The sequence below is a fragment of the Diadema antillarum genome, unplaced genomic scaffold (assembly GCF_040938485.1).
Source record: "Diadema antillarum isolate AM-2024a unplaced genomic scaffold, OU_Dant_1.0 seq00000122_RagTag, whole genome shotgun sequence".
Classification (NCBI taxonomy): Eukaryota; Metazoa; Echinodermata; class Echinoidea; order Diadematoida; family Diadematidae; genus Diadema; species Diadema antillarum.
The window spans coordinates 909,183-924,847 of record NW_027271202.1 but is presented as its reverse complement, the minus strand read 5'-3'; the positions used below and the strand labels follow the sequence as shown (position 1 = coordinate 924,847).

The window sequence follows — 15,665 nt, the reverse complement described above, 5'->3', positions numbered from 1 at the left end:
ATAATTAACAGTAAGGTCTTAAACTAAAAATGAGCAGAACACTGCATCTTGTCAAAGTAAACTCAAGAACCAGTATTTCCAGCTGAAGTTCTAACTATAGTAAACTTATACTTTTAAATCATATCAGGTACCTTGTTACATAAGGAATAAACAAAAGAATGGAATCTGAAAAACTACCTTGTCACATTGTATGATGGTAACTCGCTATATTTGACCTCGTTATAACAAAGTTCAAAGTACTGTAGTTCAAAGCATATAATATAAAATTGCCTAGCACAGGATTTATTCTTATCAGCAGATGTTTGACTTGATGATTATTTTGCATCATACCAAGAGATGTACAACTGTATAAATGTTAATATGTTAGTAACCTAAAACTTTACTTTCTGCAAGACTTAATCCAAATCTTTTGGCCTGCTTTTTAACACAGGGTGTCTCTAGCAGGTTGTTTCATTCAAGTTTTTATGTGTCACACTGGAGTTATGAGAGAAGGCTAGCTGTACTTACCAATGTGCTGAAGATCATTCTGGTCTGGTCTGGGCTGAGACCACACGTTGAGTTCACAGGATCGACCGCAACTGCCACATCAAGCTGTGAGAGTGCTTCAGAGCTGGCCGTACAGGCAAGGTACTCTGTGGTCCCATCACGGGAATCCATCTCACAGTCCTGATTTAAGTTCAGCCCACTACTCTGAGATTGCACTGATGTCATCAGCGTCCATGCACACACAAGCAGGAGGGGTATTGAACCCCTGCCCCATTTGTTTAGTGTCCTTACCGGCATATTTGTGAGAGAAGGAATCGTTGCCACGATTCACACTTTTGATGAACAGCTTACTTCAGAATCAGCTCTATTCTGGGAATGTCATTTTTCCATTATTAGTTTTTGAATTGGAGTAATTCTCTGAAGGTCACATCGAGTTATTTCTTGAAGAATTCCATGTTGCTACACAGTGTAGATTCCATCAGCTCTAGGCGCCATGGATCCATGGAAAATAGTGTGCCACAATACCTGAAAAACAGAGAGCTTTTACATTAGACAATGTACATTTCCTATTTTCTCCTTTCCAAATCTACAAATTTCTATAGATGTAGGGTGGTATTCTGAAATCCTTCCTAGGAAGAAATTTCTTCCTAAGTCAGGATTTTTTCCTAAGTGGTATTCTGAAAATCTTCCTAAGTTTCCTAAGTCTGTTCCTACATTTTTTTTCCTAGACTTAGGAAGAAACTTAGGAAGGGGGCGGGAGTATGCAAATTTCTGACCTAGGTAGAAGTTGGTATTCTACAATGCACAAAGCTCTACCCCTGTCCTAAGTACATTGTTAAGAATAGCAAGCTGCAAACATCGTGATAGGCGCGCTTGTCATTCACTGCGCGCACATGTACTTTGATGCGCGAAATGAGCGTGAGAAAGGGGACGTATCACGCACACGTGTATTTGACCCTATGTCATAGTAATGTGATTATCATTGGTTGGTTCCTTATGATACGGCATTTCGTATTGGCTTAAGAAAGGACGTGGGAGGGAATAAAGGATGGTCTAATTTGACTAAGAAGTGCCTTGGAAGAAATTTCAGAATACCAATTCTGTCTTTCCTTTAGACCAGGCGTCCACTAGGGCGCGGACAAGACGCGGACAAGCCCCGGAATGCAAATTTGGTATTCCGCACTCCTTCGGGAACCTGTCCGCACGTTCCTGAACGTGTCCGCTCACTGTCCTAAACATGTCCGAGCGTTTCCGCACCTTCGGGAGAGAGAAAAATTTCCGCGTCCAAATTTTGATCGAGACCAAAATTTGGACGCGGAAATGAACTTCCTGACACCTTCGGCGACTTGTCCTGAGGATGTCCTGAGGATGTCCCGCTTGTCCGGAACCCTTCCGCGCCTTCCGCACACGCTCCGGAAAGAATCCCGCGGTGTGGGGAAGCTTCCCGAATGAAAGCGGAAGACACCAGGAATGTTTTAGGACAGCGCGGAGCCGATGCGGATCTATATATGCAAGTGTCCGGATCCTATGCGGAAATTTTGTGATCGAGACACGAAAATGTCGACACTTTCCGCGAGCGTCATGCCAATGAAACGCAAAATGAGTAAGAAGGGAGGCGAGGCCCCCATGCAAATATCTCCATCACAGGCACACCTTTCGTCTAGTGATGAAGAACAGGTAAATCTAAGGAATTTCCGGTCCCAGAAGGCAAAGAAGAAGGTAGTAGAGACTGTGCCAAAAGCAACCAGAAAGAAGTGAAATCAGCCCCTAACTTCCTAGTAAGTTTGTTTTGATTTGATCTTTTCAGAAATTATTTTTCATCTGATTGACTTTCCTGGTTCCTATTACTTACTATAGTACATTTTCCTTTATTTTGTTTTCGTATTTTATTTGCAAACAAACCATGTTGTCCCATGTGACAGCCCAGCTGAAAAATCACAAAAGTAGGTGGAAGTACACTCAGAAAAAGAAAGCATAGAATTTTTGGCTAAATGTTAATGTATTATATAAACATGAACAAGTTGTTATTCATACGTAAATGCTTTCTAATGATACAACATATTAGAAGAAAAGACAAATTCATCACACTAAAAAGCATGAATTCAATTGCAAAGATATACCTGTGGTCTCATTACAATGTAATATCTTTGAAGCCCAAAATAACAATGAAAGCTAAAGATGATGGAGGAAAATGAAGAATTTTCTGTCACTTCAAAATTCAAGTGAAATGAGAGAAAACGCAATAAATCATGAACTCGAAAAAGTGTTGAATTTTTGTCTTTCTTTTGTTTTGTTTTTGCTGAGTGTATATATTTAAGTGCACATTAAGCATCACAAATCATTTCAGAAATATTCTTTACCTGAATGATTTTCGTGGTTGTTATTACCTAATAATTTTTCTTCTCTTTTTGTTTTAGTTGCAAATAAACTCGATTGTCCAATTTGACAGCCCAGCTGAACCCCCCCCCCCCCAAAAAAAAGAGTAAATTAAAGTAGGTTAGAAATATTTCCCCATTTTTACACTTCACTGACAATAGGCTAGTAAGCTCTAATCATGAAAAAAAAATTCTCGGACTTGAAAATGTTCAAAAGTGATCAAAATAAGAGAGGGTTAGAGATGCACAAGGGTAAAAATCAGAGAAAGAAATACAAATTTAATGATTAGGATCATTTTGGCATGCTCTACAGAAGTATCAGACAAAACACGTACACGATGGATAAAGGACAGGTCTAAAAAAAGGGAATAAAGAATATATATATGGGTAATTCCATGGGGTTGGGACTGAAATTGTGACATACAAGTTGAAAATTCAAGTTGGGTAAATTGAAATTTCCTTTTTCCCCCTGATTTGTTACTCCCATTCTTCAACATATTCCACTAGAAATCTGTTTATTACTTCACACACTTTCAGTCAGCATGGGTAAACAGGGATGGCAAAATACCTATGTTACACGGACTTCATTTGTTGACATCCTTCATCATTTTGTGTTCTGAAATGATAACAATGAACACATCCACGTTTTTTCATCCATAGCACATCAACATGTTATTTAACAGGCGCATGAGATCATTATAAGTAAGATTGTATGTTCTGATGTCAACTGCAAGCCACTTTTATTAACATGTTTTTTTCTACAAACCATTAACAACTTCAATCAAAGGTTGAATTTTTTCATCAAGAGTGATACAATGACAATATTCTCAAAAGCACCACAATTGAAGCAAGTGATTTGTATGGGTATTCAAGTGAAAACATGATTTTATTGTTATAATCAGGGGTTTTCAGACAACAACCTCGCCCACGGTGTACTACCTATGTTACACGGACAGTATGTCTTTGTAACATAGGTACACTACGACATATCAACTGATTTCCTTTATTGTGGTGTGAGATGTTAAAACCTACACATATAGACTTTATGTATGTTCCCACAAATAACACTATTGTAACAGTTCTTTGGAATTATATCTACTGCACACCTGTGGAACAATACCTATGTTACACAGACTTCAATTCTTTGTAACTCTGATATGAAAGAAGGCAGACTTGATCAGAAGAAGAAGAAGAAAGTGAAGCTTTACACAATTTGACCTAATATACACTAACAACATCATCAACTAGTTGTCAACTAAGAAAACTAATGAAGAGAAATCAGACAAGTCTTCTTGTCTTCTCCATGTTCTTTGTTTGAAATTAATTTCTGCTCTTTTGTCCAATGTCCATTTAGCCCTCGATTTTTGTTGTTCTTCTGTCCATTTTCCCTCTGTGCAGTTTTCTTCTTGTCTAGTTTGTTACATTCGCTCTTCTTGGGTGTTGCTTTGTCGGCTTCCTCTCTGTTTGTGGAGTGCTGTGGATGTGTCCTTTTCACTCTTTCATGTAGTTTAACACGTAGCGGTGGTAGAGGAGGAGCCATGGCAGATTCATCAAAAAACTGAACAAAAGGTGTAAAGAGAAAAAAAAAATTTTGTCGGGGTTGACTATATATTCCTGTTGATGTATCTGTGTGTTTATTAATGGAATTAAATAATTTTAACAATTTTGCTTACATTTCTACCTCTTGGCATACACATTAGCTAGAATTCCGTGTGTACCTCCCACAAAAATTGAAAAAAAAATGGGTTATGCTTATAATAAAATGATGTAAATTATAGCATGTAAAACATTGGAAAATATCATTTTCATACTCTATGCTAAAAACTTGTTTTCAGATGCAAGCTACGCTGTAGGAAGGGCAGGTCGCTGCCCCAGTGTCCTAGCTAAGGTTAGGGCTAGGGTCAGGGTTACGTTTACGGTTATGGTCCTTAATAGACTCCCAAAATAATACTAGGCCCTATATTCATCCCCCATCGAATTGTCGCCCTCTTTTTAAATGATAGTGTAGAGCGATAATAGTCCAATTTTGATTGGGGTTCATAATTTTATTGAAGCCTTTCCTACCCACTACCCACCCAAACTGAATAGGACACTGGCATTTTAGCTTTGAGACTTCACAGTGGGTGAACATGGAATGGAAATGGTGAATCCTTGTGAAATGTTAACAACTTCATCAGAGCATCTAACAGGTCAGTGAAATCTTGGAAGGAAAACATTGACATTTTCGAAGTAAATCTGTTAAAGAGAAAGAATTTCACAGCTCCTAGTTCCCTCAATATCACCAGCAAAATAAGGCAAACTGGATGCAGTCTGGATATCTACGTTTTCCAACTAGTATATAGTGATTAATACTAACTCTAGCACGTCTACCTTGGTAGATACCTAATGACAAAAGGGTCCAACAATTCACAATAATCGGGAGGTAAAACAATTTTATATTGCAGTGAAGATACACTGATATACTTTTGTATGGTTTTCTAAGAGAGGAATATCTGCTCCTTTTGCAGAGACCGGCATGGACGGAAAATTTGGCAATCAAAATTATGAACATGAACCTGTAACAAATATCTCAGTATGTGGGACTACAGTATCATCGTCCACAGTATTTTTGGCCAGTTCAGAGGTTTAGATGTCATTTTTTCCCTCTAATAGAGTTACAGAATATGACAAATGTTATTATTTTCATAAAATAGCGTGAAAGCTTACCAATTGACATCAGAAACATTAAAACTCCTGTACCTACGTTACATGGACAACGGCAGAAAAACAGATCTTGCGCTGTCCAGGTAGGTGTATATTGGCTGTGAGTAGTTTTTCTGCCATTGAGGGAGGACTGCCAGTGACATGAATACGATTGCTGAAGTTAGTAGCTCTTCTTTTTATCGCGAGACGCGTCTTTCTTTACCTACGTTACACGAAGAGGCCGGACATCGCACTGAAGTACAGTGATATGTTCAGTATTTTCTCGTTTATTTGGAGGATTTTGATGCTAATTTTTGGATAAGAATACACCTGAAATATAAATCTCAATATAGAAATAAAGTTTCTCATCATATTATGATTGGAAGTGTATGTAAAACCATGCTATACCTATGTTACAACAAAAATTGCCATGGACATCGTTTGTAACATAGGTATGAGGTTGCTTGAAGATGCTCTGGTGTTCTTATTTTGTTACAAATGTTTATGTGCCTTATAGTCTTTGTAGAAGTCACCTTGCCTCTCTTAATTATGATAGGCATAATGCTGAGAGGTTGTATATTCCTGTTTTACATTGCCATGAAAATGGCATATATTTATGTCACAACATAAACCACAAAAAACCAGGGGACATCATTAGTGTAACAGTCATAGACAAAATACATTTGTACACAGGCTTGTTTTTTTTTTCATCAATTAATTCTTCACACATTTCTCTCCAAGAATAACTGCAAACCACGGACAATTATTTGATAAATTTTTCAGAATATGACTTTTATTCCCTACACAACATGAAAATCTAGAGAAGACCCAACCCCATGGAATGACCCATATATAAGTAACAAAACTGCAACAAAGTTCATGCTGTATTCACCAACGGTTTATTTCTTGTGAAGAAATAAACCGTTGGTGAATATGTATATGTTTTTATGTATATTATATGTATATATATATATATATATATATGGTTCAAAAAGTTTGCGAATATCCATGTGACTGCAGGCAGAGAAAATAATTGTTCTCCCAGATGAGACAAATAAAAAAAAAAAAGAGTCGTCAGTCGACATGCAGACAATCCTATTCTTCGACTATTGGTGGTCACATTCTATTATCAAATAATATTGACCAATCATATTAATATAATATCAGCCGCTACTGCGGAAGCACAACATTGAACAAGAAGCATCAATGACGGCTAGCAGTCAAATGAGGAAAAGTCAAAGTCAGCGCCAAATTTATACCTTTCCATTTTCCTGGTATTGTCCGCAGTTTGTCCGCATGCCTAACTTGTGTTGTCCGGAAGGCATCCTGATTGTCCGCGTTCATTCCTGGTGTAATCCTAGATGTTTCCGCGCTGCCCGGCTACGATTAGCATATTCCGAGGTATTTCGCGCTCTTCCGGAGTGATTCCTAGGTTTGTCCGCAGTCAGTCCGCGGACAGTCCGCGGACAGTCCGCGGACAGTCCTAGGAATGTCCCAGGACAAGCCGATTCACAAAGTTATTCCGCGTCTGTCGCGGACAGGATGCCGAAATAACAAAATTTGCTTCCGCAACCCTTCCGGGGCTTGTCCGCGCCCAAGTGGACGTCCGCCCTTAGGGACTTCCTAAGTGTCTGACTTACGAAGAAACTTACGGAGAAACTTAAGGAAGATTTTCAGAAAACACCCCTGGAATCTTATTATGTTCCCAGCGCCCTTCATATTTGTGCATGAACATCAAAATAAGAAACGTTATCGGTATTAATTATCACTTTGTACTGTAGACTCTGTTGTCAGTGTTGAGTGTTGTGATTGTGATTGGAGCTCAATGAATTTCTTACGAACTTGTAGCGTTACAGGCTAGAAAACTACCAACTGTCCAACGTCTAGATTCAATATTTCTAGACCCTACTAAAAGTGAAACTGACAGACGCGCAAGAGAACTTCTAACTTTATGACTAATGTTTCTATTTCTGTTCCGGTTCCGTCAGTAAACTCAGAATTAACTGTACTCCTGACTAAACTGTTTAACTTAAAATAAAATACGAGGAGTTTGCAGAGTTTTCACAATCACACCTGAATCCTGAACTGAAGCTGAACTATTAAAATTGACACACAGCAATTCCACCAAATTTTGTTGATTCTATACTTCTCACAAGCTAATTACAATATTCCGGCATCGAAAAAAAAAAGGACTTGGAGCCTGTGTTTTTTTTTTTTTTGCTTTTCAGTTACTTCTATAAATCTATCAGCATGCAGCAATCATCGGAGTTTGCAAGGTACAGCGGCGGCCAGGTACAGCGGCGGCCTTGTTGGCCGGCCGGCCTGTGCAGTCATACAGCATGGTGGTAGGAGAACAGCGGCTGCTGCTGGCCGCCCGCTAGCTGTGTGAGCTGGTTCCGATGAGTCACTGCAGCACTACACGGTACGCCGATCTCGCATTTCCGCATTGCCAACGCGATAGCGTCTCGCTTCTATGCAACGGACGCTGCCCTCTTGACCCGAACATAAAATCCCAACAGTACAATTGGCATAAATTCTTATGATTTGCGTGAATATATGTCATCGAATATAACACAACTGAAGCTACAGAGGCAATAATCCACGAGAAACTCACCAGCTCAGTTGCAGAGATGTGCCGGATGGTTATACTCACGTTTATGCAATTTAATTTCTGTCGAATTTGATAAGATGCTAGAATTGAGCAAGCGTGACCGCGTTCACGATTTCAGCTCTGTCATTGGTCAGTTTTCTAATTGAGAAGTTGGAACCTATTATGCATGCATATTGGAAGTTGGGAGAATATTGCACTTTGAAGCGTCTGTCGCTTGTGGTGGGCTGGGTCTTTACTGATCAGGGCCCTGTTTCTTCTTCTTCTTCTTCTGATTAAGTCTGCCTCCTTCAATAGACTGAAGATTCTTGCAGACTGGTGCTATTTACATTATAATTTATTTACAGATATTTACAAGCACATAGAAAATTTGACGAAAATACTAGCCACTGTGATCAACCGTTAGACGGTTTCGAAATGATCCCACAGATGGCGCTGAAACAATTTCTGACGACAGGGAATTCCAGTTCCTTTAAAAGGGCTTTTTACACTTGTGTTTCTTAACCCCGGACTTTCTCTGACCCAGGACTATCGTTAGTCCCGTACCAATTTTTTCAGCTTTTTACACTCGCCAATTAGTCCCGTACTATCTCTTGTCCGGGGCTAAGGAGAAAACTGACCTTTTTACACTCGTATGTCTTAGCCCCGGACTTTCCAAACCACATGAATATTCATAATTACGCTGTGTACTGTACACGTACACGCACGCACCGGCAGCACTTGATTGCCTCGTTTCTGATTGGTCAGTGAGGGTCGGACTTCGTCTCTGTCGCTTAGCCCGGGATTATTTTTTCGTTCTGTTTACACTCACTTGCTTGGCACCGCAATTGCGGTGCTAGCACCGCAATTGCGGTGCTAACCCCTGCTATTTTGCAGGGCCAGATAGTACCGTACTATCGGTGGGGCTAGCCCACTTTGGCAAAAACGAGTGTAAACAGAAAGTGGGCTAAGGATAGTCCCGTACCAACGGTGGGGCTAAGGCCCCCCCTTAGCCCCACCGATAGTCCGGGGCTAAGCAAAAATTTACAAGTGTAAAAAGCCCTTATACAGTTCTTGGGAAGAACGAATGGCGATGCGATTCAGTTCTCGAATAGGTACCTGGTAGGAGTGTGGTTGCGAGGCTCTCGTTAACTGAGTAGCCTGTTTGATGATATAGTCCTGTGCTGAAAGAGGAGTGAGATTATTGTGTATTTTGTACATCATAATTAGCCTGTCATTTTCTCTGCGCTGTTCCAGAGTGGTCCAATTAAGTTCTTGTAGCATTTTGGTGACACTCGAGGTGTTATGGTAGCGATTTAAAGTGAATCGCGCAGCTCTTCTCTGGACCATTTCCACTTGGTGGATTAGGTTCTTGGTAGATGGGTCCCAAACTGTGGAAGCATACTCAACAATTGGTCGAACCAACGTTTTGTAAGCTGTGGCTTTAACATCAGATTTTATGCGAAGATTGCGTTTTAGAAATGCAAAAATGATGTTATTTTCGTCCCCGTGCTTCATAATTTTGCTGGCTAAAACGTGCTCCATTAGTTTACAGCAAATACATGTCGGCGAAATGGGGCGGTAGTTTACAGGAGTAGATCGATTACCTTTATTTTTTGTTTTATGAAGAGTTAAACAATTCAACAGGTGATTTCTGTCAAAAGTCTAATGGCAGTCTGTGTGGTAAGGGAGTTTACAATCAATTTTATCTTTTGATAAAACGGGACCCTGGTGATCGACAAAACAGCACAACAAACATCGATCACAATAATTACTTGTTTCAAAATGAACATTAACTAGATATAAGGTTACTATTTGACTGGTATTTATTATGATGCGTTTCAGCTCTTTGCACATCACATTGTGTAATATTATCTCCTAGTCTCATTCCAATGTCTATATTAAAAGATTTGCAAGTATTTTCTTTGTAACAAATCATGATTTCTCTTTTCAAACTGAGGTAGAAGTAAAAAAAAATCTCTACATCTGATGTTTGAACTATATTGGCAAGAATACAGATGTTAATTAACGCGATGGCGTTAATGGACAGAAAGATTCCAAATTTGACAGCTCGATTAAAAGTTTTAAATCGTTTACATCGTTCCTTGTAAAGATAAATGTAGATTTTGGAAGCCATTAAATTTGGGAAAAATAAGTTCAGCTATTATAGCCTAGACATAGTGATTCTAGTAGTTTATAAGTACGTACATGTAGATGGTTGTACTTTGAATACATTGCATTGGCATATCTATTTCGTGTGTGTTCATGTTTCTCATTTACTGAAAACACTGGCCAACACACACATGCAAGCAGTTTGTACGTGTGTGTGTCAGTGTTTACAAAGAACTAAGTATGTAAAAGATTCATAACTGACATCTAGCCTAGTGTCCATCTGTCTATATTGGAACGAATGAATTTCATAATTTCATGAATTTTCACGATCTCCCATAAATTATCTATCACCTGTCTCTCTCTCCTTCTCCCTCTGACCCTCTCTACCTATAATTATTATAAAATATAATTTATATGGCCATGTAGCATGTATCTATATATAATTCTACCTTATATACTAGGCCTTATAACAAATATCAAATATAGGGATGGATTGAATAATAAACATATTACATAAAATAATAAAATAAGGCCAAAATGTGTTTTGAGTGTGTTACTCACTCAGTGATATAAACATGATCGTGGAAGTCTATCAATTGTGCCGTCATACCTGTTATAAAAAAAAGACAAAAAAGAGAGAGAATACGACACAACTGTTTAACATGATATTTATGAAATTGGTAATTTAAAATTTCTTAAGATGAATTATCTTATGTGCCTTATAGAATATTCTTGTACATTGTACCACAGTACATTCTCTAACGTTGCCAGATTTGGCATAAATGCTTTTTGGCATAATTTACATTATGACGTTTGAACGGCATCTAGACATAATTTAGCTGCAATATCTAGCATACTTTGCACACATATTTGGTTTGTTTTGCTTGTCAGCCCTTTTGCCGGAAAACTTGTTAGTTTATCAATACTTTTTGCTTGATTCCTTGATATACCTTGATATGATGAAGTATGACAGTTTAGCATAGTTTCGGATCTCCTCAAGCACAACATCCACATTTTTCACACGGGCTACACTGATATTCTCCCAAAGTTATCACGCCTCCACCGTTCAATATGGGCGGATGCTTGATAGATATTTGTAATAATTACAGCATCTCATCGCAAGGATGTAAACGTTCCAGGCCATGTCGACTACGAAATCATCCTTGTTTTTCACATTTTCATTGCTGTTGGACATGTAGCGCCATTACAATGTAAGTTAATGTTGAGATTTAACACTTTGATACTCTACAGAATGATAATGAGTGTAAGATTACTCAGTTTTGTACTGGAGAAGAGAATGATGATTATGACATTGCCTTGAATGTTTGTTCGTTGGGATGCGGGATAGCGTGTGGTGTTCTCCCCGGAGTTCCCGGCCGGTCTGCTGTCACTGCGCTGTTGTTGTATTGTACGTGCGTGACTCGGACCGTAATATTATTGACAATCTTCACATCATGTTTAATCCTGCTTTCTCTTAACTGCTTAAAGTTGTTCCGTAGTTCTCTTCATGTTTTAATTGAGGTGTACATTGATGCACACATTGAGGTGTACATTTGTGCATATTAAGATTCATTGTAGGTTCATTTTGTTAGCTCTGCTTCGGGTACAATTATCAACAACTCTCAGCTGCGGACGCGGACTTTGGTTGTCAGGTGGCCGGTGGCGGCGGCCGTGGGTGGCTTCTTCTTCCGATAAGTACATCACTCTCAAAGAGTATTGTTTTGGCTGGCTTCTTGGAATGTCCTCTTTTTCTATCATTGTCAACAACTTTGGCAATCTCGAAGTAGTTCTTGGGTTTAGATTAACCAATTTGTTTCAAAAATAAAACCTAAATAGGGCCTATAACTGATAAGTTCAGGGTAAGTCTCCTCTCTCTCTTCTTTTCTCTGGCTGGATGGAGTATGGTAGCTCATGACTATAACTTATAAGTATGACTTATGAGTTAGTTTCAGTATTGATAATATGGCAGCACTGTGCTTGGAATGGGTTAAGATAAAGGGATGGTATTGTTTTGGTTTGAGATAGGGTTTCAGGTTTCCAATTTTTGTGAGATATCGAGAAACCTCATATGAAATATGAAAGAGTATACACTAACGTTAACAGTTCTGCTGCAAGATGAATTCAAAGTGAAAGTTTTATTTCATGAAAATTGGTTTTGAAATGGATGATATGTATAAAGGCATAAAACAAAACGGTCGTAAGATGGGACACACCATTTATTAGGATTGCTTTAAGTTTTATTCTGTTTTTCTCCGCCATTTCAAAACCAATTTTCAATAAACAAACTTTGAATTCCTTATATTGAGTCATAGAATTATATGCTTTCCAACATATTTCATAAAAATATGGTTTCTAAATATTGTGCAAAATGTAAAAAAAAAGTTGAATCCCCATCTTAATCAAAACTACACCATTTCTTTAACCTGTCAACACTCTGTCACTCTAGGAATAGAATAGAGATATTGAGAAACCTCATATGAAATATGAAAGAGTATAAAAACTAATGTTATTAAACAGTTCTGCTGCAAGAAGAATTCAAAGTGAAAGTTTTATTTCATGAAAATTGGTTTTGAAATGGATGATATGTATAAAGGCATAAAACAAAACGGTCGTAAGATGGGACACTCAATTTATTAGGATTGCTTTAAGTTTTATTCTGTTTTCTCCACCATTTCAAAACCAATTTTCAATAAACAAACTTTGAATTCCTTATATTGAGTCATAGAATTGTATGCTTTCCAACATATTTCATAAAATGGTTTCTAAATATTGTGCAAAATGTAAAAAAAAAAAGTTGAATCCCCATCTTAATCAAAACTACACCATTGCTTTAACCTGTCAACACTCTGTCACTCTAGGAATGGAATAGAGATATTGAGAAACCTCATATGAAATATGAAAGAGTATACACTAACATTAACAGTTCTGCTGCAAGAAGAATTCAAAGTGAAAGTTTTATTTCATGAAAATTGGTTTTGAAATGGATGATATGTATAAAGGCATAAAACAAAACGGTCCTAAGATGGGACACTCTATTAGGATTGCTTTAAGTTTTATTCTGTTTTTCTCTGCCATTTCAAAACCAATTTTCATTAAACAAACTTTGAATTCCTTATATTGAGTCATAGAATTGTATGCTTTCCAACATATTTCATAAAATGGTTTCTAAATATTGTGCAAAATGTAAAAAAAAAAAGTTGAATCCCCATCTAAAGCAAAACTACACCATTGCTTTAACCTGTCAACACTCTGTCATTCTAGGAATAGAATGCCTATTGTTGATTTCAAATGTTCAAAATAGTATGACTCTTGACTGTCAGACCTGTCTACATCCAATTTGTAGGGATCCTGTGTCAGAGGTCTTGAGATATGTTAATTGGTGATACCCTGCATGTCAAACAGCTTGACTCGCTGACCAGTGGGTTTACATTTTACATAGTGGCATAGAAAATTTTCTCTTTAATTTACTGAAATGAATGTGTGCCGTGTGATAAATTTGTGTAAATTATTACATAGTATTCATACATAAACTTTATATAAATATGTAAAAAATTGATTTCTGATAGGTGTAATCCATCATCAGTCATTACCCCTACATGCTCCCCATTTTTTCCCTTAAAACGTAAATTATTTCTTAGCCACTGTTTTGGCAAAAAAATAAAGGGGGGGGGGGGTGCCCCCTGGATCCGCCACTGCCTAAACCCTTCATACTATGATGAGTTGAACTATACACAGCCCTGTCTGCGATGTATCATGATGGCTTTTTTCATGCAAGAAGTACAAAATGAAAACTTTTTGTTTTACAGGAGGATCATATCTTTAATAAAGTGGAGCCAGTGCAGTGTGTTGGAAATAATCACGAACTAATATGAGTACTACGTGGAAAATTGACAAATTGCCATCATTCAGAACTTTGGCAAATATGGCAGGGAATCATTTTGCCAGAGGTATTCTCTGTGTTATGGTCATAACTGCACTGACATCTGCCCAAACATGTACCAATAGCAGAGCATGCTACCCTCAGTTCGTTGACCTAATAGTGGACAGTCCAAGCCGGTCAGTGGCTATAAACTCGACGTGTGGTGACCCGCCATCTCAGTTTGAACTCCGCATCTCCACCGCCTCAGGGGATGTGTTCTCTCTGGAAACATGCAATGCCTCCGATCCTGCCAATGCCCATCCACCCAGTGCCCTTCATGACGTGACAACCTTTGAGATCTTCAATCAGGTCTTCGTGTCGCCACAGCTGGGGACGTGGTGGCAGTCGGAGAACAATGCTCGCGATGTCTACCTGACCCTTGACCTTGGAGATGAATTTCTCTTCCAAGAGACAGTTCTCTCTTTCAGAAACTACCGACCAACGAGTATGGTGATTGAGAAGACACTGGACAATGGACTCACATGGACTCCGCTGCGTTATTTTGCCACCAGTTGTGCTGTGTATTTTCCAGGTGTGCCTGTCTCGGATACGTTTGATTTTAATGCCGACTGCCGTGAGGAATATGTGTTCGGTCACAGTCAGACTGAAGTAGATGGCGATATTCAGCAGGTCAGTATGATTTCCAACTCTTAATTTGTTAATCATGAGTGCATGCATTGTGATGGTGAGCCACCAGTTGCCTTACACAGTCAAGAATGGAATTTCAAGTGATACCCATAAAACTGGAAAATGAGTTGTACTGCATGCACCTATATGGCTTACAGCTGAGGAGAAAACATGTACATCAAACTTTAAGAGTTTTTAAATAGAATCTGCACCTTCTGTGAAAGAGAAAAAGTCACCACACATTATGTATTTCACAGTCAGTTTTTTTTTTTCATCATCCCATTGCTGCGAGTGTACAACTGTAGCACCCCATTGGCCCATGGGAGGCTCTTTACAGATCAGATTCAGATCAAGTGCTTTATATGATACAAGGTGTAGCTGAGTGTATAACTATTCTGAGTTTCATTGAACTATCAATCAGTAAAAATATTATTTGGTTTGCTTGTTATTTAATTTATTGTTTTGGAAGTATCATGTTAAGAGTAATTGAGCAAAAACAATTGTTTGATCTTTATTGGGGATTTTATGGAATTTGGCTCAGAGTTAACAGCTAAGGACAGTGTCCCTGTGATCTGGAAAATGTGCAATCAGCATGTTGTCTTCCTGTCTTGAATCAGCCTGTTTTTGTGACCCTTTGCACTGCAAACCAGGAATAATCAATGAAGTACAGGAACATGTGGCTGGTTCCCTCTAGCTCTCTTTAATGGCATTGTGAGTGACCACAGACTAATCACAGATTGTTTGCAAAGCCAGCTTTAGCCAAACAGTGGGTGTTTTCCTTGTCTGTTAAGGAATGTACTAGCTGCAACAGCTGTCGATGTATGCAATGAGTGCAACCTGTACATATCACAGTAACCATGGCAATGGCCAGGCAACT

At 38.5% G+C, this 15,665-nt stretch overlaps 2 protein-coding genes across 2 annotated transcripts in view; one reads left to right on the top strand and one right to left on the bottom strand.

Moving 5' to 3' along the window:
* LOC139727188 (laminin subunit alpha-2-like) overlaps positions 1-783 on the bottom strand; it is a 34,379-nt gene extending 33,596 nt beyond the window's left edge. The window contains exon 1 of the mRNA XM_071638148.1: positions 508-783. Coding sequence (XP_071494249.1) covers positions 508-783 — 276 coding nt within the window. The remainder of the gene's footprint in view (positions 1-507) is intronic.
* A 10,576-nt stretch (positions 784-11,359) lies between these two features.
* The window catches only part of LOC139727187 (laminin subunit alpha-1-like), a 50,324-nt gene continuing 46,018 nt past the window's right edge, over positions 11,360-15,665 (top strand). The window contains exons 1-2 of the mRNA XM_071638147.1: positions 11,360-11,453; positions 14,049-14,791. Of these exons, the coding sequence (XP_071494248.1) occupies positions 14,111-14,791 (681 nt within the window). The 5' untranslated portion in view covers positions 11,360-11,453; positions 14,049-14,110. The remainder of the gene's footprint in view (positions 11,454-14,048; positions 14,792-15,665) is intronic.